At 44.2% G+C, this 24,433-nt stretch overlaps 1 protein-coding gene across 1 annotated transcript in view; it reads left to right on the plus strand.

Annotated features, from left to right (window-relative positions):
* The window catches only part of CERS4 (ceramide synthase 4), a 124,554-nt gene that overhangs the window by 18,258 nt on the left and 81,863 nt on the right, over window positions 1-24,433 (plus strand). Inside the window, exon 2 of the mRNA XM_030220049.1 lies at window positions 19,543-19,716. Coding sequence (XP_030075909.1) covers window positions 19,544-19,716 — 173 coding nt within the window. The 5' untranslated portion in view covers window position 19,543. The remainder of the gene's footprint in view (window positions 1-19,542; window positions 19,717-24,433) is intronic.

A 24,433-nucleotide genomic window follows, 5' to 3' on the forward strand; every position in this document is an offset into this window, starting at 1 on the left:
GCTTCCTGATGAGAAATGGATGGGATGGCGAAAGGAGCAGCGTTGCCTTGTGACTCCCCAATAAGATCTAGATGGGATGGTTTAAGAAGAGGCTGAGTGATTGATATCCTCTTGATGAGAGCTGGAGGGGGAGGGGAGGAGCAGTGAATGTGGCTCCCTGATGAGAGATAGATAGGCAGGCAGGCAGGCAGAAGCAAAAAAAGGCAGTTCTAGAGTAGTGAGCTGCTGGCTTTGTTATATCAAGGGAGTACCACAGTGAATGATCATTCTGGGAGACACTAATCTTGTCAGGTATTCTCAGTATTGTCAGTGTATTCTCCCTCTGCCTAGCACCATGATGTCATTGAGATATAGTCCCCCTTTTTGTTTTCCTTCAGTGGAATTTTTTTTCCTTTATTTATGTTTCTTGATTTCTGGTCTTTCGCTCCCTCTTTTTGGGAAACTCTCTGTTCCATTCCTGTCCTGGGAGATCCTAGCCCTGTCCATGCCATGGAAGTCTGGGTAACTGCCTAGGGTGCCAAATTTTGAAGGTGCCAGGACAGAGAGGGACTTGCTACCAACTACTTTAAGGTCATTTATATGTTCTTCAAAGGGGCCACTTGGGAAGTATATATGGTCTTTCTCTGCTTCTTCTCTGGCTATCCAAACTTTGGGATCTCTGATACCTCCCACTCCCTTCTCCCTGGGATCTGCTCTCTGGTCTGGTCTATAGTGGCAAAATCTTAAATCTGGTCCTGGCTATTAAGGGGGCGGAGAGGGGTCTGCAGTTTCTGGCTCCTTCCAGAATGATTCTAAATCATGTGTGCCAAGCTCTGGTAATCTTCTTCCTTTGTCACTGTATGAGCACTGGTCCATCCCTCTGGGAGAGGTCTGACTCCCTGTCACTGGGAGAACGCTGGTCTCTGACCCTGGAAGAGGTCTGGCAGCTATCACTGGGAGAACCCTGGTCCCTGCTTCTGGGAAAGATGTGAATTGGCTGTCACTAGAGAACCCTAGTCTCTGGCCCAAGGAGATCGTCTGTTCCTAGCTCCTTGAAGGTGCATGACTTCCTGTCCCTAGAAGAGCTGGCTCACTCGGGGGAGTGATGACATGCCAAATGCCCTTCAAGGGGTCAAGGCTTGACGTGTGTACTTGAGGGGAGGTTATACTGTACCTGGTACTGACACATGGAGACAGCAGTCTTGTACAAGGGGAAATGTTTAGGGTCTAGTGATCATACGATGAATTTAAGAGGAAATAGGCTTAGGAGGAATCTAAGAAAATATTCTTTCACGAAAAGGGTGGTGGATGTGGAATGGCCTCCTGGTGGAAGTCATGGAGATGAGGACTGTGTCAGAATTTAAGAAAGTGTGGGACGGGCATGTGGGATCAGACTGGATGGGCCACTTGACCCTTATCTATCTATCTATCTATCTATCTATCTATCTATCTATCTATCTATCTATCTATCTATCTATCTATCTATCTATCTATCTATCTATCTATCTATCTATCTAAGAGCCCTGATGCCTGATTTTTGGAGAGGTGTGATTCCCTGTACCTGGGAGAGCCCTGTCCCCTAGTCCTGACAGAGTACCTGTCCCAAGCTCCTTGAAGAGTGTGACTTCCTGACTCTAGGAGAGCCCTCATGCCTAATTTTTAGAGAGGTGTATTACCTAGGTGAGCCCTGTTCCATTCTCCTGGGAGAGGTGTGATTGCTTATTTATTTATTTATTTATCTATTTATTTATTATTACATTTGTACACCGTACTTTCCCATAGAAGCAGGTACAATGCGGCTTACATAGTTAACAGACTTACTATTATTAGATTCATTAAGAAGAATATTAAGAACTATTACTGAGAGAACCCTAGTCTCTGGTCCTGGGAAAGTCCCTGTCCTGTGCTCCTGGAAGATATGTGACTGTCTGTCCTTAGGAGAGCCCAGATGCTTGATATTTCAAGAGGTTTGATTCCCTGTACCTGGAGAGCCCTGTTTTCTGGTCTTGGCAGATTCCCTGTTCCCTGCCTCTGGGAGAGATGTGATTGCCTGTTACTGGGAGAGCCCTAGTTTCTGTCCCCTGTTCCTGGGAGAGGTATGACTTCTTGTCTCTGAGAGAGCCCTGGCAGGCTGCCTCTGTCTTGTTTAAAGGGATCTGGTTCATAGCCTTTCTGCTGCTTTGCATGCTGGGCAGGGCACTGCACACCATGCCTCTGCTGTGTGATTCTTTTGTCCCTTCCTCTTCCTTTCTTTTATGCCCAGCCAGACATGGCAGGAGTTCAGTCTGCATGCCAAGGAACGGCTTGAGATAGGACAGGGCTGTTCATGCTTCCTTGTGGGAAATTATAGCCTGAAAAGGTTTCCAGAGTGGAAGGAATGAGCCCAGCATTCACTGCTATGGAGAGCAACCTGCTGTCCTTCCCTCATCACTCCCAAACTCCCTTGGAGTACAGAGCCGCCTAGGGCATCACCCCTCCCCCCTCCCGTTAATCCACTTCTTTATATGTGTCTAAACAGGGGCTGCAATGTGGGCTTGATTTATCAAGGCGGGGATTAAAATAGACCAGTGCATTACACTGCTAATCTCCTACTGACTCTCTGTGATCTTGGAGAAGTGTCTCTCTTTCTGTATCGCTCCATGGTGTGACCGCATCTTGAGTATTGCATTCAGTTCTGGTTGCTGTATCTCAAAAAAGATATAGTGGAATTAGAAAAGGTTTAAAGAAGAGTGACCAAAATGATAAAGGGGATGGAACTCCTCTCATATGAGGAAAGGATAAAGAGGTTAGGGCTCTTCAGCTTGGAAAAGAGACGGATGGGGGGGAGATATGATTGAGGTCTACAAAATCCTGAGTGGTGTAGAACAAGTAGAAGTAAATAGATTTTTTGAAGACACTCAAGGAAGTTACATGGAAATACTTTTAAAACAAATAGGAGGAAATATTTTTTCACTCAATGAATAGTTAAGCTCTGGAACTCTTTGCCGAAGGATGTGGTAACAGCGGTTAGCATATCTGGGTTTAAAAAAGGTTTGGACAAGTTCCTGGAGGAAAAGTCCATAGTCTGTTATTGAGACAGACATGGGTAAGCAACTGCTTGCCCTGGGATTGGTAGCATGGAATGTTGCCACGATTTGGGTTTCTGCTAGGTACTTGTGACCTGGCTTGGCCACTGTTGGAAACTGGATACTGGGATAGATGGAACATTGGTCTGACCCAGTATGGGTACTCTTATGTTCTCTGCCTCAGATTTAGCTTGTCCTGTGGTGGGGCAGTGTGCAAATGTGACTGTGACCTTGAACAAGTCCCACTCTTTTTCTGCCTTAGATATAACCTGCCCTGTGGTGAGGCAGTGTGTATATGTGACTCTCTGTGTCCTTGAACAAGTCCCACTCTTCCTCTGCCTTAAATATAACCTTTCCTGTGATGGGGCCATTTGTGTTTATGACTCTCTGTGACCTTGAGCAAGTCCCACTTTTTCCTGTGCCTTAGATATAATCTGTCCTGTGGTGGGGCTGAATATGTCCGTTAATCAGCCATCCCCTAACCGTCTAGGATAGGGGCAGGTTGGGGTCAGAGTTGGGAAGGAGCATTAAGTTAGCTGATTAGTGGTGATTTTCAGTCCGCTAACCAGCTAAGTATCCGCCTAAAGCTAGGACAGTATAACAGCTGTCCTAACTTTATGCACCGAGATAACCAGGCACCAGTCTGAATATCAAACTTCCGGGTTTTCGAACATACCAGGATGGGAGCCATGCATGCACCAGCATTGAGTATCTGAGCTTAGTTCAGTCTACAGCTGAAAGCGTCTTACCAGCTGTAGGCTGAATATTGACCCCTAAAATTATGCAATAAATAATAAATACAGAAAATCAAAAAGATACATCAAAATGCTACAATAGTAAAGACCGAATTAAATACTGTAGATAAAAAAAAAAAGACACAAATCATATCAACCATCTGCTGCAATTTGTACCATAATAACATTGATTGAAAAGCTCTGTTTTGACCTTATAACAAAAGGCAATGCTTAAGGAGTAATGTAGTGGTTAGGGCAATGGGCCGAGAACGAGGAGAGTAAGGTTCAAATTCCACTGATGCTTCTTGTGTCCTTGGGCAAGTCACAGAACCCTCCATTGCTTTAGCCATCTGGAGACAGGAAACTACCTGCTCTACCTGAATGTAATGTGCCTTTAGCTACAACTGAAAAAGAAGTGAGCTGAAGCCAACATCCCTTCTCTTCTTTGGAGAGCAAATTCCTTAAACTGGAGATGATTCAAACAGCCTTTCCATTAGTTTTAGCTAGGTGCATTGTTTTAACGAAAGGGTGACAAGTCTTGAGGTTCCACTAGATTCTTAGCATCATGAGCAGAGGAGTGGCCTAGTGGCTAGAGCACCAGTCTTGCAATCCAGAGGTAAGAAAAGCTACAAAAATGGTATGGGATTTTTGTTGCAAACCATACGAGGAGAGACTTGCTGACCTGAACATGTATACCTTAGAGGAAAGGAGAAACAGGGGTGATATGATACAGACGTTCAAATATTTGAAAGGTATTAATCTGCAAATTAACCTTTTCCAGAGACGGGAAGGCAGTAGAACTAGAGGACATGAACTGAAGTTGAAGGGGGGCAGACTCAGGACTAATGTCAGGAAGTATTTTTTCATGGAGAGGGTGGTGGATATGTGGAATGCCCTACCGCAGGAGGTGGTGGAGATGAAAACGGTAATAGAATTCAAACATGCGTGTGATAAACACAAAGGAATCCTGTTTAGAAGGAATGGTTCCATTGAATCTTAGCGGAGATTGAATGGTGACGCTGGTAATTGGAAACAAAACGGGAGCTGGGCAGACTTCTATGATCTATGTCCTGATCGTGACTGAATAGATAGGGATGGGCTGGAGTGTAAATTTTAAGAGGCTTCGATGTTAGCTTCAGAACTTAGTACAAGAACAGTATTGGGCAGACTTCTACGGTCTGTGCCCTGAGAAAGGCAAGGACAAATCAAACTCGGGTAAACATATAAAGTATCACATACCATGTAAAATGAGTTTATCTTGTTGGGCAGACTGGATGGACCGTACAGGTCTTTATCTGCCGTCATTTACTATGTTACTATGATGAGCCCTCCTGGAACAGAGAAATATCCAGTATACTTGAATGTAAGTCACCTTGAGCTACTACTGAAAAAGGTGTGAGCAAAATGGAAATAAAACAAATAAATAAATAATAATAAATGACAGGTGGTAGGGAGCTAATTTTTCTGTAAGTTAATCAGCATGATGCTTTGATCCTAACACGCAAGACTCCTAGAGGCAGTGTAAGGCATTATGCAATAGATGACCTTTTCCCCGCTGCTGAGCCCTCTTAAATAGTGTTGCTCACTCCACTTCTACCTTCCAGTGAGTCCAAGTTACTTAGGCGCTGATGCTCAAAAGTTGTTAGTATAGCTGCAAATGAGGAATAGTGTTTGATGTGCAAAGGAAATCTCATGCAAATGTAATGCACAGAAAAACTGTGTGCAGTTCGGTAGGGAAATCGCCCGGCACACATACAGAACAATCTTGCAGTAAGCGTCAATATTCTGCACGTGCCCAGGCTTGAAAAATGGCAGCAACTTCTCTTTGGACCTTGCCGTAAAGGCATGCATCTTAGGTGTAGATTAGAGGCGTCTGCGGTAGTCTAGGAACCCTGCCTGAGAACCCGCCGTAAAGCAAACTGTTACTGTGTATGCTTCATAGATGGATGTCATATGTGCGCGCTCACAGGCTATTCTTGTTGGTTATTTTTTGTTGTCTTTTTTGATTGTTGTATTTTGTGTATGGCAACCAGAACACTTTTCTTTTTTTCCTTTCACCTCGAATATTGTGTTCAATTCTGGTCTCCACATCTCAAGAATAATACACTGGAATTAGAGAGAAGGGCAATGAAAATGATAAAGAGGATGGGACAACTTCCCTGTGAGGAAAGGCTGAAGCGGCTAGGGCTTTTCAGCTTGGAGAAAAGACGGCTGAGGGGAGATATGGTAGAGGTCTATAAAATAATGAATGGAGTGGAACGGGTAGACGTGAATCGCTTGTTTATTCTTTCCAAAAATACTAGGACTAGGGGGCATGCGATGAAGCTACAATGTAATAAATTTAAAACGAATCGGAGAAAATGTTTCTTCACTCAACGTGTAATTAAACTCTGGAATTTGTTGCCAGAGAATGTGGTAAAGGCACTTAGCTTAGTGGAGTTTAAAAAAGGGTTGGACGGCTTCCTAAAGGAGAAGTCCATAGACCATTATTAAATGGACTTGGGGAAAATCCACTATTTCTGGGATAAGCAGTATAAAATGTTTTGTACTTTTTTTGGGATCTTGCCAGGTATTTGTGACCTGGATTGATCACTGTTGGAAACAGGATGCTGGGCTTGATGGACCCTTGGTCTTTCTATGTTACTATGTTAAACTATCTTTGCTAAATAAGCAGAGTAACTTAAAAATAAAGACACTGAGATTACATATTTAACTCTAAGTTTACCTTTCCCCAAGTTTAAAAGTAATTTCCCAGCAAATAATTTATCAGTGAAGTTTTCTCCTGCTGTGGAAGTCCTCAGAGCACCTCTTCTGGAGAGTGTTGATTTCCCAAAGCACAGACTGCTTGGCCAGCAGTGCTGTGAGACTGCAGTGATAAATCTGTGCTCCCGGACCCCCCCCCCCCCCCCCCCCCACCATGCCATAGTTTGAAGGATTTTCTTTTAGCTCTAATAGCTTCCTTCACCTCACTTTTTAACCACGCCGGCTGTTGTTTGGTCTTCTGTCCTCCTTTTTTAATACATTTTAATACATTTTTAATATATTTGGCCTGGGCTTCCAGGATGGTGTTTTTGAACAGCATCCACGCTTGATGTAAATTTTTGACCCTCGCAGCCGCTCCTCTAAGTATTTTTTTCACCGCTCTTCTCATTTTATCATAGTCTCCTTTTTTAAAGTTAAATACTAACGTATTTGATTTCCTACGTATACTTTCTTCAAAGCTAATATCAAATCCGATCATATTATTATCACTGTTATCAAGCGGCCCCAGCACCATTACCTCCTGCACCAGATCATGCGCTCCACTAAGGACTAGGTCTAGAATTTTTCCTTCTCTCGTCGGCTCCTATACCAGCTGCTCCATAAAGCTGTCCTTGATTTCATCAAGTAATTTTACCTCCCTAGCATGCCCTGATGTTACATTTACCCAGTCAATGTTGGGGTAATTGAAATCACCCATTATTATTGTGTTGCCCAGTTTGTTTGCGTCCCTAATTTCCTTTAACATTTCTGCATCCGTCTGTTCATCCTGGCCAGGTGGACAGTAGTACACTCCTATCACTATCCTTTTCCCCTTTACACATGGAATTTCAATCCACAGTGATTCCAAGAAGTGTTTTGTTTCCTGCAGAATTTTCAATCTATTTGATTCAAGGCTCTCGTTAATATACAGTGCTACCCTTCCACCAATTCGATCCACCCTATCACTACGATATAATTTGTACCCCGGTATGACAGTGTCCCACTGGTTATCCTCCTTCCACCAGGTCTCAGAGATGCCTATTATATCTAATTTTTAATTTAGTGCAATATATTCTAACTCTCCCATCTTATTTCTTAGGCTCCCGGCATTCGCAGTCTGCCCAACAAGATAAACTCGTATGTGCTACTTTATATGTATACCTGACCTTGATTTATCCTTGCCATTTTCGGGGCATAGACCGTAGAAGTCTGCCCAGTACTTGCCCCACCTCCCAACCACCAGTACTGCCACCCAATCATCGCTAAGCTTCTGAGGATCCATTCCTTCTGAACAAGATTCCTTTACGTTTATCCCACGTATTTTTGAATTCCATTACCGTTTTCATCTCCACCACCTCCTGCGGGAGGGCATTCTAAGTATCCACAATTCTCTGTGAAAAAATACTTCCTGACATTTTTCTTGAGTCTGCCCCCCTTCAACCTCATTTCAAGTCCTACCGCCTTCCCATCTCCCGAAAAGATTCATTTGCGGATTAATACCTTTCAAATATTTGAACATCTGTATCATATCACCCCTGTTTCTCCTTTCTTCCAGGGTATACATGTTCAGGTCAGCAAGTCTCTCCTTATATGTCTTGTAACGCAAATCCCATACCATTTTTGTAGCTTTTCTTTGCACCGCCTCAATTCTTTTTACATCCTTAGCAAGATAGGGCCTCGAAAACTGAACACAATACTCCAAGTGGGGCCTCACCAATGACTTGTAGAGGGGCATCAACACCTTCTTTCTTCTGCTGGTCACACCTCTCTCTATACAGCCTAGCATCCTTCTGGCTACAGCCACCGCCTTGTCACACTGTTTCGTCGCCTTCAGATCCTCAGATACTATCACCCCAAGATCCCTCTCCCTGCCTGTACATATCAGGATCTCACCGCCTAACACATACGTCTCCCGTGAATTTCTACTCCCTAAGTGCATCACTTTGCATTTCTTTGCATTGAATTTTAATTGCCAAACATTAGACCATTCTTCTAGCTTCTGCAGATCCTTTTTCATGTTTTTCACTCCCTCCGGGGTGTCCACTCTGTTACAAATCTTGGTATCATCCGCAAAAAGGCAAGGTTACCTTCTAACCCTTCAGCAATGTCACTCACAAATATATTGAACAGAATCAGCCCCAGCACCGATCCCTGAGGCACTCCGCTACTCACCTTTCCCTCATCTGAGTGAATTCCATTAACCACCACCCTCTGGCGTCTGTCCGTCAACCAGTTCCTAATCCAGTTCACCATGTCAGGTCCTATCTTCAGCCTGTCAAGTTTATTCAAGAGCCTCCTGTGAGGAACCGTGTCAAAGGCTTTGCTGAAATCTAAGTGGATTACATCTATTGCATGCCCTTGATTCAATTCCCTGGTCACTCAGTCAAAGAATTCAATGAGATTCATTTGGCATGATTTACCTTTGGTAAAACCATGTTGTCTCGATCTTGCAACTTATTGGATTCCAGGAAATTTACTATCCTTTCCTTCAGCATCGGTTCCATTGCTTTTCCAATAACTGAAGTGAGGCTTACTGGCCTGTAGTTTCCAGCTTCTTCCCTATCACCGCTTTTGTGAAGAGGGACCACATCCGCTGTTCTCCAATCCTACGGAACGTCCCCCATCTCCAAGGATTTATTAAATCTTTAAGAGGAACCACCAGAACCTGTCTGAACTCCTTCAATATTCTGGGATGGATCCCGTCCGGTCCCATGGCTTTGTCAACTTTTAGATTTTCAAGTTGTTCATAAACACTCTGTTCCATGAACGGTGCTATATCTGCTCCGTTCTCATATGTACTTTTGCCAGTCAATCGTGGTCCTTCTCCAGGATTTTCTTCAGTGAAAACAGAACAGAAGTATTTGTTCAGCACATTTGCTTTTTCTTCATCATTGTCCACGTAGCGGTTCGCATTGTCTTTCACAATTCCATTTTTAGTCTTCCTCCGTTCACTAATATACCTGAAGAAATTTTTGTCGTCCCTCCTTACATTTCTAGCCATTTGTTGTTTGTTTAGCATTTAAAGTCTCCATTACAGTTTCATATACTAGCAGTTACCATAGCATCAATGTAGAGCAGAGCTGATAGACTCTAAACTGAGGTTTCCTGTGACTGTCTCAATAGCAAGCTATAGACTTTTTCTCCAGGAATTTTCCAAATCTTTTTAAAACCCAAATACACAAACTGCTGATATCACATCCTCTGGCAACAAGTTCCAGGGCTCAACTATTTGTTGAGTGAAAAAATATTTCCTCCTATTTGTTTTAAAAGTATTTCTACGTAACTTCATTGAGTGCCCCCTAGTCTTTGTAATTTTTGAAAAGAGTAAAAAATTGATTCACTTTTACCCATTCTACACAAATCAGGATTTTATAGACCTCAATCATATCTCTCCTCAGCCGTCTCTTTTCCAAGCTAAAGACCTAACCTCTTTAGCCTTTCCTCATATCATTTTGGTTGCCCTTCTTTGAACCTTTTCTAATTCCAGTATATCTTTTTTTGAGATATGGCGACCAGAACTGAATGCAATACTCAAGGTGAGGTCGCACCATGGGGCGATACAGAGGCATTATAATATTCTCGGTCTTATTTACCATCCCTTTCCTAATAATTCCTAGTATCCTGTTTGCTTTTTAGGCTGCAGCGGCACACTAAGTACATAAGTACATAAGTACATATAAGTACACTGGGCAGAAGATTTCAGTGTATTGTCTATAATGACATCTAGATCTTTTTCTTGGGTGCTGAACCCCAAGGTGGACCCTATCATCAGATAATTATGATTTGAATTATTCTTCCCAATGTGAATCACTTTGCATTTGTCCACATTAAATTTCATTTGCCATTTGGATGCCCAGTCTTCCAGTTTCCTAAAGTCTTCCTGCAATTTTTCACAGTCCGCATATGTTTTAACAACCTTGAATAGTTTTGTGTCATCTGCAAATGTAATCACCTCACTTTTCATTCTGATTTCCAGATCATTTATAAACATGTTAAATAGCACCAGTCCCAGTACAGATCCCTGCGCCACTCCACTATTCACCCTGCTCCAGTGAGAAGAATGGCCAGTTAACCCTACCCTCTGTTTTCTGTCCAATTACCAATTCCTAATCCACAACAGAACACTGCCTCCTAGTGGTTGGTGCAGTGGACTTTGATCCTGGGGAACTGAGTTCGAGTCCCACTGCAGCTCCTTGTGACTCTGGGCAAGTCACTTAACCCTCCATTGCCCCTGGTACAAAATAAGTACCTGAATATACGTAAACCGTTTTGAATGTAGTTGCAAAAAACCTCAGAAAGGCGGTATATCAAGTCCCATTCCCCCCCCCCCCCCCCCCCCACCCTTTTCCTTTAATTTTCTAAGGAGTCTCTCATGAGGAACTTTGTCAAAAGCTTTCTGAAAATCCAGCTACACTACATCAATCGGCTCACCTTTATCCACATGTTTATATTTATTTTTGTTTGATATACTGTCTTTATAAATGCAAGGTCAAAGTGGTTAACAAGATAAAAAAAGAAAATGCAACAAAGAGAGAAAGGAATTCCATTATAATGACAGGAAAGAAATCAGTTATACATAGAAATCAGTCATATAGACACACACACATACAAGAAACTAAGTAAAATTCAGTCATTGGGCTGTTTACTACTACTACTTATCATTTCTATAGTGCTACAAGATGTATGCAGTGCTGTATACTTGAACATGAAGAGACAGTCCCTGCTTGACAGAGCTTAGAATCTAATTAGGACAGACAAACAGGACAAATAAGGGATAAGGGAATTACTAAGGTGGGAATGATAAAACATGGGTACTGAACAAAACCCTAAGAATGACTTTAGAGATCTGAATCCAGTTGGTGAGGCAGGACTTCCCTTGTCTGAATCAATTCTGAATCTGTTCCATTAAACCATGTTTGTCTATGTGTTCCATAATTTTAGTACTTATAATAGTTTTCACTGTTCACAGCAGTTCTCCTATCTCCTTTCACCTCCATTTATAAGAGAATTGCTTGGCTTAGCATAGCCTAGCGGGATTTGAAAAAGATTTGGACTTCTTTCTGGAGATCTGTTTATTAACACTTTTTAGTGAGGCAGGCAGGAAGATCTGCACTTCCTACATGTGGGAATGAGTGACAAGGTGGTGATCTCCTAATTCGGATCTTCTGAGTATCTTATGTCTTTCTTTTGTGTTGTCGGGTATTTAGACTGTTTCCATGACAACACAAGAAAAAAAGTGACTTGGATTGGCCGCTGTCAGAGACAGGATGCTGAGCTTGATGGACCATTGCTCTGACCCAGCTGGCTTTTCTAATGTTCTTGTGTTTTTTGCCCTTTGAAAACTGCCATAGAGGTCAGGCAGCCTCCTTCTTCTCTCCCTCTCTGGCCCTATTTTATCTCTTCATTTCTCCTATCTTACCCATTCCCTCTCCCCTCCTTCTTGCTTCATTCTCTCCCTTTTCTCTCTGCCCCATTTCATCTCTCCCTTGCTCCCATCTTACCCCATTCCGCTGTCCCATTTTCTGCCCCATTCCCTCTTTGTCTCTCACAAAAACTTAACAGTCGCCCTACTGGGTCAGACCAAAGGTCCATCAAGCCCAGTATCCTGTTTCTGACTGTGGCTAGTCCAAGTTACAAGTACCTGTCGGCAGGACTGCTGAGAGACACAGCTGGGCCTGGGGCATGGCCGCTGCAACCGCTGCGCTGCGCTGCGCCCCGCCCCCCCCCCCCCACTCGGGACTCAGCTGCTGCCGCCCCTCACTCACTCGCTCAGGCTGCCACCACTCCCCTCCTGCATTGGTGCATCTGCTTCTCCCCGGCCTCCAAGGGGGGCCCAGCGCTGGGGTCTGTCTCTCTGCTGCTCCTGTGTACCGGGACCAGGTTATCACATTAACTCAATCACCTGGATCCCAACAGGAGCAGGAGAGAGACAGACCCTGGTGCTGGGCCCCCCTTGGAGGCCAGGCCCGGGGAATTTTGCCCTCCCCCCTATTGGCCCTGCCTGGCAGGGTCCCAAAAAGTGGCAAGATTCCATGTTACTTAACCTCAGGGATAAGCAGTAACTTTCCCCAGGTCTACCTTAACAATGATTTATGGACTTTTCCTCCAGGAATTTGTACAAACCTTTTTTTAAAATCAGCTACTTTAACTGTTAACCCCTGACTACCCATATTCCTCTGTCCTCTCTCCTGTTTCATTTCCTCCTTCCTTGTCTCCTTTTTGACCCCATTTCATCTCCCCTCTCTTTCACCTTATTCCCTCTCTCTATCTCTTCCCTTTCCTGCCCCATTCCCTCTCTCCCTGCCTCCTTTCTCCTGCTTCATTCCCTCCCTCTTCTCTGGCCCTATTTTATTTCCTTCCTCTTCCCCATCTAGTCCCTTTTCCTCTCCACCACCCCATTCCCTCTCTCTGGCATCTTCCCTTCCTTCCTCTCCTTTCTGGCCCTATTTCATCTCTCCCTGTCCCCCATCTAACCCCATTCCATTTCTTCTCTCTCCTGCATCTTTACTTCTTTCCCCTCCTCTCTGTCCTCCTTTCATCTCTCCCTCTCTTCCCCTCCTGCCCTTTTTCTTACTTTTTTTCTTGCCCTTCTTTTCCTGCACTATCCCCACCCCCCTTCACTTTACCCACAGACATTGTACTTGTAATACAAGTGCACTTGTGTTGCTTAATCGAACAGTGTTGGCTTTATTATTTAGGGAAGATGGGCTGATTTCCGGCAAGACAGCAGCACAGATCTGTCAGATCTCTGGTCCCAGGGCTGAGCCTGAAAGTTGGAAACCTGAACTCTCTCTCTCTATAATGAATTGTGAGCATGGATTATTAGTCCTTTGGGGAGTGCTGGGAGCTGTCACCAGGGGAAGAGTCAGCAGCTGACTCAGAAGCAGAAATGGCACACACATGTCTTCAGGACCCTACAGATTCCTGATAACTGGAGCTGTGTAATCAGCAGACTCCCGGTTCCAGTCCCACCTGCACATGTGTTTTGCATCAGTCACCACATCGCTTAACCCCCCCCCCCCCCCCTTCATCTCCTCACTGGGAATGTGGAGAGCAGGGCTTTTTTTGAGGGGGTGTTCGAGAGTACTGAGTACTGGCATGTTTTCCATTGTTTGCTAAAATTGACCCATGGACCCCAAGTTTTAATGAAAGAGCTCTGGCTCTACACACCAATTCTGCCTTGTCATAGATTCTGTGACTGATTGCAGGGGGGCCTGGCTATTGTGGGGTGTGTCCCTCAGTGATCACCCCACCCCAGAAGCAGGGGCATAGCCAGACTTCAGCGGGAGGGGGGTCCGGAGCTCAAGGTGAAGGGGCACATTTTAGCCACCCCCAGCGCCGCCAACCCTCATGCCACTTTTGACCCCCCCCAGCACCGCCGGCACCCCTCCCCCGTCCCTTTGACCCCCCTCCCGCCGCCACCAGGTACCTTTGCTGGCGGAGGATCCCAACCCCCGCCAGCTGAAGTCCCCTTCAGCGCCGGTCTCCAAATCCGGCGCTTTCACTGATTTGGATTCTGTTTCTGTGAGTTCCATACGTGCAGGGTGTCGGGACTAACAGAAACAGAATCCAGATCAGCAACACGCCGGAGACCGGCGCTGAAGAGGACTTTGGCTGGCGGGGGTTGGGGACCCCTGCCAGCAAAGGTACCTGATGGTGGTGACGGGGAAGGGTTGGCAGTGGCGGGAGGGGGAGTCGAATGTGGCAGGGGAGGGTTGGCGGCGGGGGTGTGAATGCAGGGGCCCATGCCCCCGTGGCCCCACCTAGCTGTGCCCCTGCCCTGAAGGGTGGCCTAGCATTTGAGTACCAGCACCTTTTTTGCTAGAAAAAATGCACTGGTGGAGAGAAAGGCAAAATTGTAAAGGATGTTTATTTATTATGTATTGATTTCTGACATTTATATCCCACATTATCCCAAACAAGTTTGAGTTCAATGTGGGTTACAATAAACAGTATAGGATACATAACAAAGAATAATACATAGGAAAGTAATTTGTTGTAAGAATCCAGTTTTACAATACAGTATCATAAACGTACTGGGATAACTATGGATGTTTAACATTTAGAAAATCTATTATGAATAAGAAATTTTACATGAAGCATAGAGAAGAACTGCCTCACCCTCCCCACATACTTTGTTCTCCAACATTTCTTTTTCTTTTCCAATTAAATCTTTATTAGCTGATATAATATCCAGCTGGTTATTTTAGAAGCTCTATTCTTGTTTTGAACATCTGAAAACCAGTATTCAGACATCTATATTGTATAGACATCCAAGTACTAATGTTAAAAAGCTAGGATATGAGCATCTAAAAGTAGTACGTCCATATTGTAAAGGGGTGTGGTCTGAGCATCTTTTGGGTGGGACTAGGGAGGGGATAAAAGTTGGATGCCCAACTCTGATTGTAGAAGGGAAAGGGACATTTATGTTAAAAAAAAATGGACCTCCGTATTTAGACCTGGTACTTGTCATGTTCAGGTTATAGAAAGAAGTTCCAGTTAAGCAATTCTCGGAGAGCTAACAATTGAACAACAACAACAAAAAAGGAACGAAAATTACAAAAAGCTGCAGTGGTACTTGAATCAGCAAGCTTTGGTTCTCTGCCATGGTTCTCAGCAGGCTGCTCCAAACATTAGTTTACTCCTTCACATGGACAGCTGTGTGGCCATTTCATAATTTCACTCACACACACAAGGAGTGACTTGGGTTGCACATACTGCAGCAGGACATGTTTATCCACTCCTACCCTAGCTGAGATAATATTCAACCATCTCTCTGACCTCATGTGCAACTTTCTTTAAATCAATCACCTCACTTTCTAACTCTTCCTACTTTCTTACCTATTTATATGTTACGTCTTTGCTTTACTCTTCACTACAATTATAATGCTCTATTACGTATTATAAGTAGTATTCCATGCCATACTTTGCATTGTTTTTGAATATTTTTACAGCTGTAATTGCCTATTGCTCATATTTGATGTATTCTTACTTATTTATTTTATTTATTGTTTGCATTTGTATCCCTCATTTTCTCCTCTTTGCGGGCTCAGTGTGGCTTACAATAAGATAAGAATAATGAAAATACATTTGTTACAACTTGGTTATGGGTTATATTGTACAAGATATGCGAGATAATCGAATTATCATTAGGAATATCACAATGGGACGTTAACATGAAGCTTAAAGGCAGTGTTAAGACACAAAGGCATGTGGTGTGCATATTTCTGTGAGTAAGTGTATGAGTAGTGTTGAATTATGGGGGATGAGAGATCATAAGTGGATGTATGATGCATTGATGAACAGTGAGTGTGGACTCTATGTGTTTTGGTTCTTTCCGTAGATTGTTTCAAATAGATGGGTCTTTAGTGATCTGCGTAAGGATGCTTGTTCGTGGGTCGCTCTTAAGTTGCGCGGCAGTGTGTTCCAAAGCTGCGTGCTCATGTGAGAAAAGGTTGACGCGTGTAGCGTCTTGTATTTCACGCCCTTGCAAGTAGGGAAATGGAGGTTGAGGTATGTTCGGGAAGATCTCCTAGCATTTCTGGGTGGTAAGTCAATCAACTCGGACATGTAGGCTGGGGCTTCGCCGTGAATGATCTTGTGGACTAGTGTGCATACCTTAAAAGTGATGCGTTCCTTAAGTGGAAGCCAGTGTAGTTTTTCTCGTAATGGTGTTGCCCTTTCATACTTTGGTTTTCCGAAGATGAGTCTGGCTGCTGTGTTCTGGGCTGTTTGAAGTTTCCTCAGTGTTTGCTCTTTGCAGCCTGCGTATAATGAGTTGCAGTAATCCAGATGGCTGAGGACGAGTGATTGCACTAGGTTACGAAAGACGAATCTTGGGAAGAATGGTCTTATCCTTTTCAGTTTCCACATGCAGTAGAACATCTTCTTAGTTGTGTTGTTTGCATGGGTTTCAAGTGTTATGTGGCGGTCGATAGTGACTCCAAGGATTTTTAGCGTTTTTGAGATTGGAAGGTTTAGGTTTGGTGTATTTATCACTTTGAATTCGTTAGTGTTGTATTGGGAGGTGAGTACCAGGCATTGAGTTTTATCAGTATTTAATTTCAGACGGAATGTGTCTGCCCATGTGTTCATGATGTGTAGACTTTGATTGATTTCGTTGAGGATTTCTTTGATGTCTTGTTTGAAAGGGATGTATATTGTCACATCATCGGCGTATATATATGGGTTGAGGTTCTGGTTTGATAGGAGTTTTGCTAAAGGGATCATCATTAGGTTGAAAATAGTTGGTGAGAGAGGTGATCCTTGTGGAACTCCACATTCAGGTGTCCATGCCTTGGACGTGGTTGAGTGTGATGTAACTTGATACGAGCGCAGGGTTAGGAACCCCTTGAACCAGTTCAGGACATTTCTTCCAATGCCGAAGTATTCAAGTATGTGTAGTAGGATTTCGTGGTCAACCATGTCGAAGGCGCTTGACATGTCAAATTGTAGGAGGAGTATATTGTTCCCGGTTGCTATTATTTGTTTAAATTTGGTCATAAGGGTGACTAGTACTGTTTCTGTGCTATGGTTTGACCGGAATCCGGATTGGGCATCATGCAGTATTGAGTGTTTGTTTAGATAGTTTGTGAGTTGTTTGGTTACCATTCCTTCGGTTATCTTGGTTATTAGTGGTATGGATGCTACTGGCCTGTAGTTGGTAATTTCGCTCAAGTTTTTCTTTGTGTCTTTAGGAATTGGGGTGAGTAAGATTTTTCCTTTTTCTTTGGGAAGAGTCCATTTTGTAGCATGTAATTTACATGGTTCGTTAGGTCAATTATGAATTGTTCAGGGGCTGATTTCATGAGGCTGTTTGGGCATGCGTCTAGTTTGCAGTTGGATTTGGCATATTTTTTGAGAGTTTTAGAGATGAGGTCTTCTGATAGTGGTTCGAACTTGGTCCAGGTTCTGTCTGCTGGGTGTGTTCCTTCTTCTGGGTCTAGACAGTCTAGAAGATTGGCGTATTCTATGGGGCTGGCGGGTATTTTGTGTCGTAATAGTATAATTTTCTCCTTGAAGTACTTCGCAAGGCTGTCGACGTCTGGTATGTTCTTACCGTTGTTTGTGACTGGTGTGGTGTCTAGCAGTTTGTTCACGAGGTTGAAGAGTTTATGTGTGTCTTTGTAATTTGGTCCTATTATTGTTTTGTAATGTTGTCTTTTTGTCTGTTTTATGGTGTATTTGTATTTTCTCCGAAGTAATTTCCAGTCGTTTAGTGTTTGTTCGTCTTTCTTTTTGTTCCAAGCTCGTTCTAGTTTCATGACTTGTGTTTTAAGTGTTTTCAGCTCGTCGGTGAACTATGGGTTTGCTTTTTTCCTGTGGGATGTTCTGGTTTGGATTGGGGCGATTTTGTCTAATGTTCTTGTACATAGCTCATCCCATTCTTGTACACTGCCTTGAGTGAATTCCTTCAAAAAGGCGGTAAATAAATCCTAATAAATAAATAAATAAATACAAATAATATGGATATTCCTCTGTTGCCACACAGTTATCCATGTCCCTTGTTTTGCTCTGTTCATAGTTTGGATGTTTCAATTTGTAAAATGGAAGTTCATGTTGGACGTAGCCAGCACTTGGACATCCATTTCTCATGTATTTTAGAACAGACTGTATGTCAGCAGATCTGTTCTAAAATACATGAGGCATAGATGTCCATATGCGATGTACTGACTTGGACGTCCTTTCTAAAATCTGCCTCCCAATTACATGTCAGGAAGCAATGAACAAAAACACAAAGGCAGGAAGGACCCTCTAGGTCAGGAAGACCAATCAAGGAGAAATAGAGAGATGCTGGCCAATAGAGAAATCCAACACTGGAGATATCTCCAGTACTGGATTCATCAGTTGGTCAGCCTCTACTTCTCCTTGCTAGGAACCAATGAACATACATAACTGCAAACCAAAATCCTCTCATGGTTCACAACAAGATATCGTAAATGGTCTATGTAATCTTCCCCCCCCCCCCCCCACCACATACACATAAAGAATCCCCTCCCCTACCATCATTTCCTCATTGAAACTGACAATCTTGCTGTTTGTTCTTTAGCATGTTTCACTGAAAAACCAAGATATAGCAGGAACACAATAATGCGATAACACTTTTAACCCTCCCACCCCCTTCCCCCCACCCATGTCCTTTTCAACATTCTACAAGTCTAGTTTCCTATTAGAAATTAATAGTAATATTAATAATAATGCTGGCAATACTTATAATACTGATGGTACTACTAATAGTAATACTGATCATGACCTATTTAACAGTTTGATGCTGTAGTTCAAGGTAACTTGCATTCAGTTTTAGTAGGAAAGTATTTCCCTGTCCCCAGAGGGCTTAGAATGGAAGTTTTGTACTTGAAACAATGGAGGATTAAGTAACTCTTTCCAAGGTGACAAAAAGCATCAGTGACATTTGAACCTTGGCTTCCTTAGCTTTCAACCTGCTGCTCTAACCACTAGGCCACTCTGTTATATATATGTTGAGTGGCAAACTCAGGGGCCCTTTTACAGAGTGGCTGTAAGCACAGTGTGGACTTACCACTCGCTCTTTCGGGACTACCACCATTAATGGTGGTTCTCTGACAAGTGCTGGGTGGGGATGGGAAGGCAGAAGGATTGTGCAGGATAACTGTGAGTAGAAACTGGATGTGCACAGTGGCTCCCTGATGAGAGCCAGATAGAGTCTATGTGTGAGGATTCTCTGATAAGTGATGACTGAGTGGAAGGAAAGAGAGGGAATGCATGCTGACTTTCTGTTCAATTCTGAATGGTGAGGGTTAAGAAGAAAGTGCAAGTTTGATGGCTTTTTGATGAGAGCCAGATGGGGAGATACCAGTAAGGTGAGACCAGATTCCATGATTTTGAGGGGTGGTCTGTAAACACAAGGCTTGAGATGTCCATGGCTTACTCCTTTGCTGATTGTTCACAGATTCCCTGCAGGAGGAGGCTCCTTATAAATACAGAGTTTAGATGCCCAGGTGCCCCACTTCCTTCAGTGACTTATTGGTCTCTTTTCCCTGCAGGATGGAGGCAGCTCTCAATGAGTGGTTGTGGCGTCAGGAGTACTGGCTCCCACCAGGGATCACCTGGGAAGACCTGCAGAATTCGGAGGGGGTGCACTATCCCCAGCCCTGGGACCTCTTCCTCAGCTTTCCTGTGGCTTTAGGCTTCACTGCTTTCCGCCTGCTCTTTGAGAGGTAAGAAGGCTGTGGCTGCCTTTCTGTCAGTGACAGCAGGTGCATGGGGCACAATGTTTGCAATGTGCAGCAGAGAAAAAGGCATAGGCGTAGTTTGACTGTTTCATTTGGGGGGGCAAAGAATGGGGCGGAGCATATTAGCATATTCATTTGCATATATACATATGCAAATGAATATGCTAATAGGGAGGAAGAAGGGAAAAAGAGCTGGCTTTTTTGGGGATAACCATAATGAATATGTATGAGATATCAAGCCGGCTCTTTCTCCCTTCCTTCTTTCCTCCTTACCCAGCACCTCCTCTTCCTCTCCTGTAGTATTTCCCCACCCCCTTTCCCATACCATGCCAGTGTTGACCTTAGAAATGCATAAGCTCTATATGTAGATCCTTCAAGAGGTAGTGTGTCATGATTTAGGCTCTACACCCTTTCTGATGTTTTGGTGCCACCTCAGTAAGGCCAACACACAATCTCTCCACTGCAAAACGCTATACACAAACTTGTGCAAAAACACACTCATATTCTTACTAAACCATAACAGCACTAATTCCAAGGACAGACTCAGCATGCAGCAATACCAGAAAAATTGAAACTTACATGCAAAATATCACAGATGCACATTTCCAAAAGCTGACATATTCCAATTAATAAATTCTGAATAAAATACTTTTTTCTACCTTTGTTGTCTCATCATTTAGTTTTTCTATTCGCTTTGGTCCCAAGTGTCTTCTATTTTATGCAGTGCCTTCTTTATGCAGTAGCCCTGTCCCTACCCTTCCTGGAGTTTCAGTATCTGCCCTCAATGTGTCCCTCACCCCAATCTTCATCCTGTTATTCCTGGGGTTTTTTTTTGCTAATTCTCCCCTCTTCCAGCACCCTCTCTTTCTATTTCTTCCCTTCTATACAGCACCCTCTCTCCCTATTTTCACTCCTCTGACCAGTATATTCTCTTTCTCTTACCCTCTTCTGTCCAGCATATCCTCCTTCCCTTACTTCAATCCAGCATCCCTCCATGTCCCCTTCCATGTCAGCTTCTCCATTATATCATTATTTCTCCTATGTCCAGCATATCCCCTCTTTGTCCCCATCCCCGTACAATGTCTAGCACCCCCCCATCATTTTCTTACGACCCATTTCCAGCATCTCCCCTGACCTCTTACCCACCCTATGTCCTGCATCTTCCAATATCCCTTTTTCCCTCCAGCATTGTCCCTGTATGCCCTTATCCCCTCTCTGTCCAGCATTGTCCCTTTGTGTCCCTGTCTCTATGCTCCCTCAATGACCAGAATCTCGCTTCTCTGTCTCCCTGACACTCTCTTTTCTCTTCCCTTCCTCCTACCATCCATTCTCCCTTCTTCCCTCCTACCAGCTAATCCACATCTAACAATCCCTTCCCCCCCCCCCAATCCATCACCTCTTCCTCTCTGTTCATCATCCCCCCCCCAAAAAAAAATATCCAGCACAGCAGACCTGCACCTCTCTCCCTCCATCCTGTAGATCCTCCTCCTGCCACCATTCACCCCTACCCACATGGTTCCATCACCTCGCTCCTCCCAAAGGTGCAGCTGAACAGTACCTCCATTTTTCTCCTTTTCTCAGCTCCCCCCCAATCCCAGTTCCAGCGTCTCTCCCTTTTCCTTCCTCCTCACTCACTTGCATTGATCGCTGCCGGTAGCGGCACTGCAGCCAGCCAGCAATAACAGCAGTCTGCTTCGGACTTCCCTGCTACATGTCCCGCCTCCTCTGGTACAACTTCCTGTTCCGCATAGGCGGGACGTGTGGCAGGGAAGGCTGAGGCTCCGAGGCAGACTGTTGTAATCGCTGCAGCGCCGCTACCAACAGCCCCTGGTACTGAAGTTGAAGCGGCGAACGGGTGGCCAGCAGTAGTAAAGGCAGCAAGCAGCAGACAGGCTCGACTCCGCTTCCCTGCCCTCTCTGCTTCCCGCCCGAAAGGAAATGACATCAGAGGAAGGTGGGATGCAGAGAGGGCAGAGAAGCGGAGTCGAGCCTGTCTGCTGCTTGCTGCCTTTACTACTGCTGGCCGCCCGTTCGCCGCTGCGGGTCGTCGTCGTTTGGGGGGGCAATGCCCCCCCTCCCCCCCCCCAGTCTACGCCCATGGAAAAAGGGTTGTCCAGAGGAATCCTGTAATCATTCCCTTTTAACTGCTGTGCTTCCCATCATCTCCAGGGTTTTCCCTCGCCTCTTTTGTGTCTCTTTAACTCATACTTCTGGTCGATCCTTTTAGCCTCCTTTTCCCCTGGCCCCTTTGTCTACTCTCTGTGTCTTCTCATTCCATCCATACTGTTTATCTCCCTCACCTGCTGTGTTTTTTTCATACCTCCAGGTGCTCCTGAATCCCCTGGAGCCTCCTGACCCTTGACCCTATGTAAACCCAAACCCCACTGCCTCATTTCCAGCCCATCTTCATTCTTCTGGAGGTCCTTCACCTTTTCAATGTATCATCTTACCCCTGTAGCCTCTTCTCACCCTTCTTGTGCCTCCTCCCCCTCCCCCCCCCCCACGGCGATACCCTCTCCCCCACCTACTTCCTCTTCAATTTCCTCTAAATTTGCTGATGACACAAAGTTATTCAAAGTCGTTAACTCGCGAGAGGATTGTGAAAAATTACAGAAGGACCTTATGAGACTGGGAGACTGGGCGGCTAAATGGCAGATGACGTTTAATGTGAACAAGTGCAAGGTGATGCATGTGGGAAAAAAGAACCCGAATTATAGCTACGTCATGCAAGGTTCCACGTTAGGAGTTACGGACCAAGAAAGGGATCTGGGTGTCATCGTTGATAATACACTGAAACCTTCTGCTCAGTGTGCTGCTGCGGCTAGGAAAGCGAATAGAATGTTGGGTATTATTAGGAAAGGTATGGAGAACAGATGTGAGGATGTTATAATGCCGTTGTATCGCTCCATGGTGCGACCGCACCTTGAGTATTGTGTACAATTCTGGTCGCCACATCTCAAGAAAGATATAGTAGAACTGGAAAAGGTGCAGCGAAGGGCGACAAAAATGATAGCAGGGATGAGACGACTTCCCTATGAAGAAAGACTAAGGAGGCTGGGGCTTTTCAGCTTGGAGAAGAGACGGCTGAGGGGAGACATGATAGAGGTGTATATAAAATAATGAGTGGAGTGGAACAGGTGGATGTGAAGCGTCTGTTCACGCTTTCCAAAAATACTAGGACTAGGGAGCATGCGATGAAACTATAGTGTAGTAAATTTAAAACAAATAGGAGAAAATTTTTCTTCACCCAACACATAATTAAACTCTGGAATTTGTTGCCGGAGAACGTAGTGAAGGAGGTTAGCTTGGCAGAGTTTAAAAAAGGGTTGGACAGTTTCATAAAGGAGAAGTCCATAGACCGCTACTAAATGGACTTGGGAAAAATCCACAATTTCGGAAATAATTTGTATAAAATGTTTGTACGTTTGGGTAGCTTGCCAGGTGCCCTTGACCTGGATTGGCCGCTGTCGGGGATAGGATGCTGGGCTCGATGGACTTTGGTCTTTTCCCAGTATGGCATTACTTATGTACTTATATAATGCCTCTTGTTTTCTCTTTTCCATATTCCTGTTCCACCATGGACTTATGTCTTGCTGGGATCACCAAGTTCTCCCCAGGACTTTTAGGCTGTTGTACTGAGAGACAGTGGAGAAAGGGGAGTCACTGAGTCTGTCAGTAGAGGGAGGGCAATCAGGAGGAGAAGCAAGTCTGTGGGCAATGGTGCATGCCAAAGTCTGACAGGAGATGGATTTTGGACAGAAAGTTGAACATATTAATCTTGCAGAGACATTTTGGCTGCCTGTTAATGCAGAAAGTCTGATTCCAGGCCAGGAGCTGAAGGGTACTAACCTAGGATTGGAGCTACAGATCCTTCGACATGTGTCTCGGAGAAAATGGCCTTTTGTCTCTTCACCCAGCTCCCTGTTCCGAACATGCTCCAGTTTGCATTAATCTGAGATTTCTTTTACCATGCATGGAATGTTCCTGTCTCGCTGTTTATCTGCCTCTTTCTCCATCTCTTAACTTTTGGCATACTAGCATCTTTTGTAGGCTGGTTCTGTTCTCTGTGTACCACAGGCCCATTCATCTCCTGGCAGACCCCAGAATCATCTAGAGGTTTGCTAACCAACATTGGGGTGCTGGGATGTGAGAAAAAAGATTTGAAGAAATATCAGAGGGCAGGGTCTTGGTGGATAAGTTTGGGTTTTCAACTGCTTTAAAATGAGATTACATGGCATGACAGGGAAGGCATCTTCCTGGCTCCTTTCCTACTTATCTGATAGGTCAAATATTGTTCATAAGAACATAAGAGTAGCCATACTGGGTCAGACCAATGGTCCATCTAGCTCACTATCCTGTTTTCCAAAAAGTGGCCAAGCCAGGTCACAAGTACCTGGCAGAAACCCAAATCTTGGCAACACTCCATACTACAAATCCCAGGAAAGCAGTTGCTTCCCATTGTCTCAATAGTAGACTATGGACTTTTCCACCAGGAATTTCTCCAAACTTTTTTAAAACCCAGATACACTAACTGCTGTTACTACATCCTCTGGCAAAGAGTTCCAGAGCTTAACTATTCGTTGAGTGAAAAAGTATTTCCTCCTATTTGTTTTAAAAGTATTTCCATGTAACTTCTTAGAGTGTCCCCTAGTCTTTGTACTTTTGGAACAAGTAAAAATCTATTTACTTCTACTTGTTCTAC

This window comes from Microcaecilia unicolor, chromosome 11 (assembly GCF_901765095.1).
Source record: "Microcaecilia unicolor chromosome 11, aMicUni1.1, whole genome shotgun sequence".
Classification (NCBI taxonomy): domain Eukaryota; kingdom Metazoa; phylum Chordata; class Amphibia; order Gymnophiona; family Siphonopidae; genus Microcaecilia; species Microcaecilia unicolor.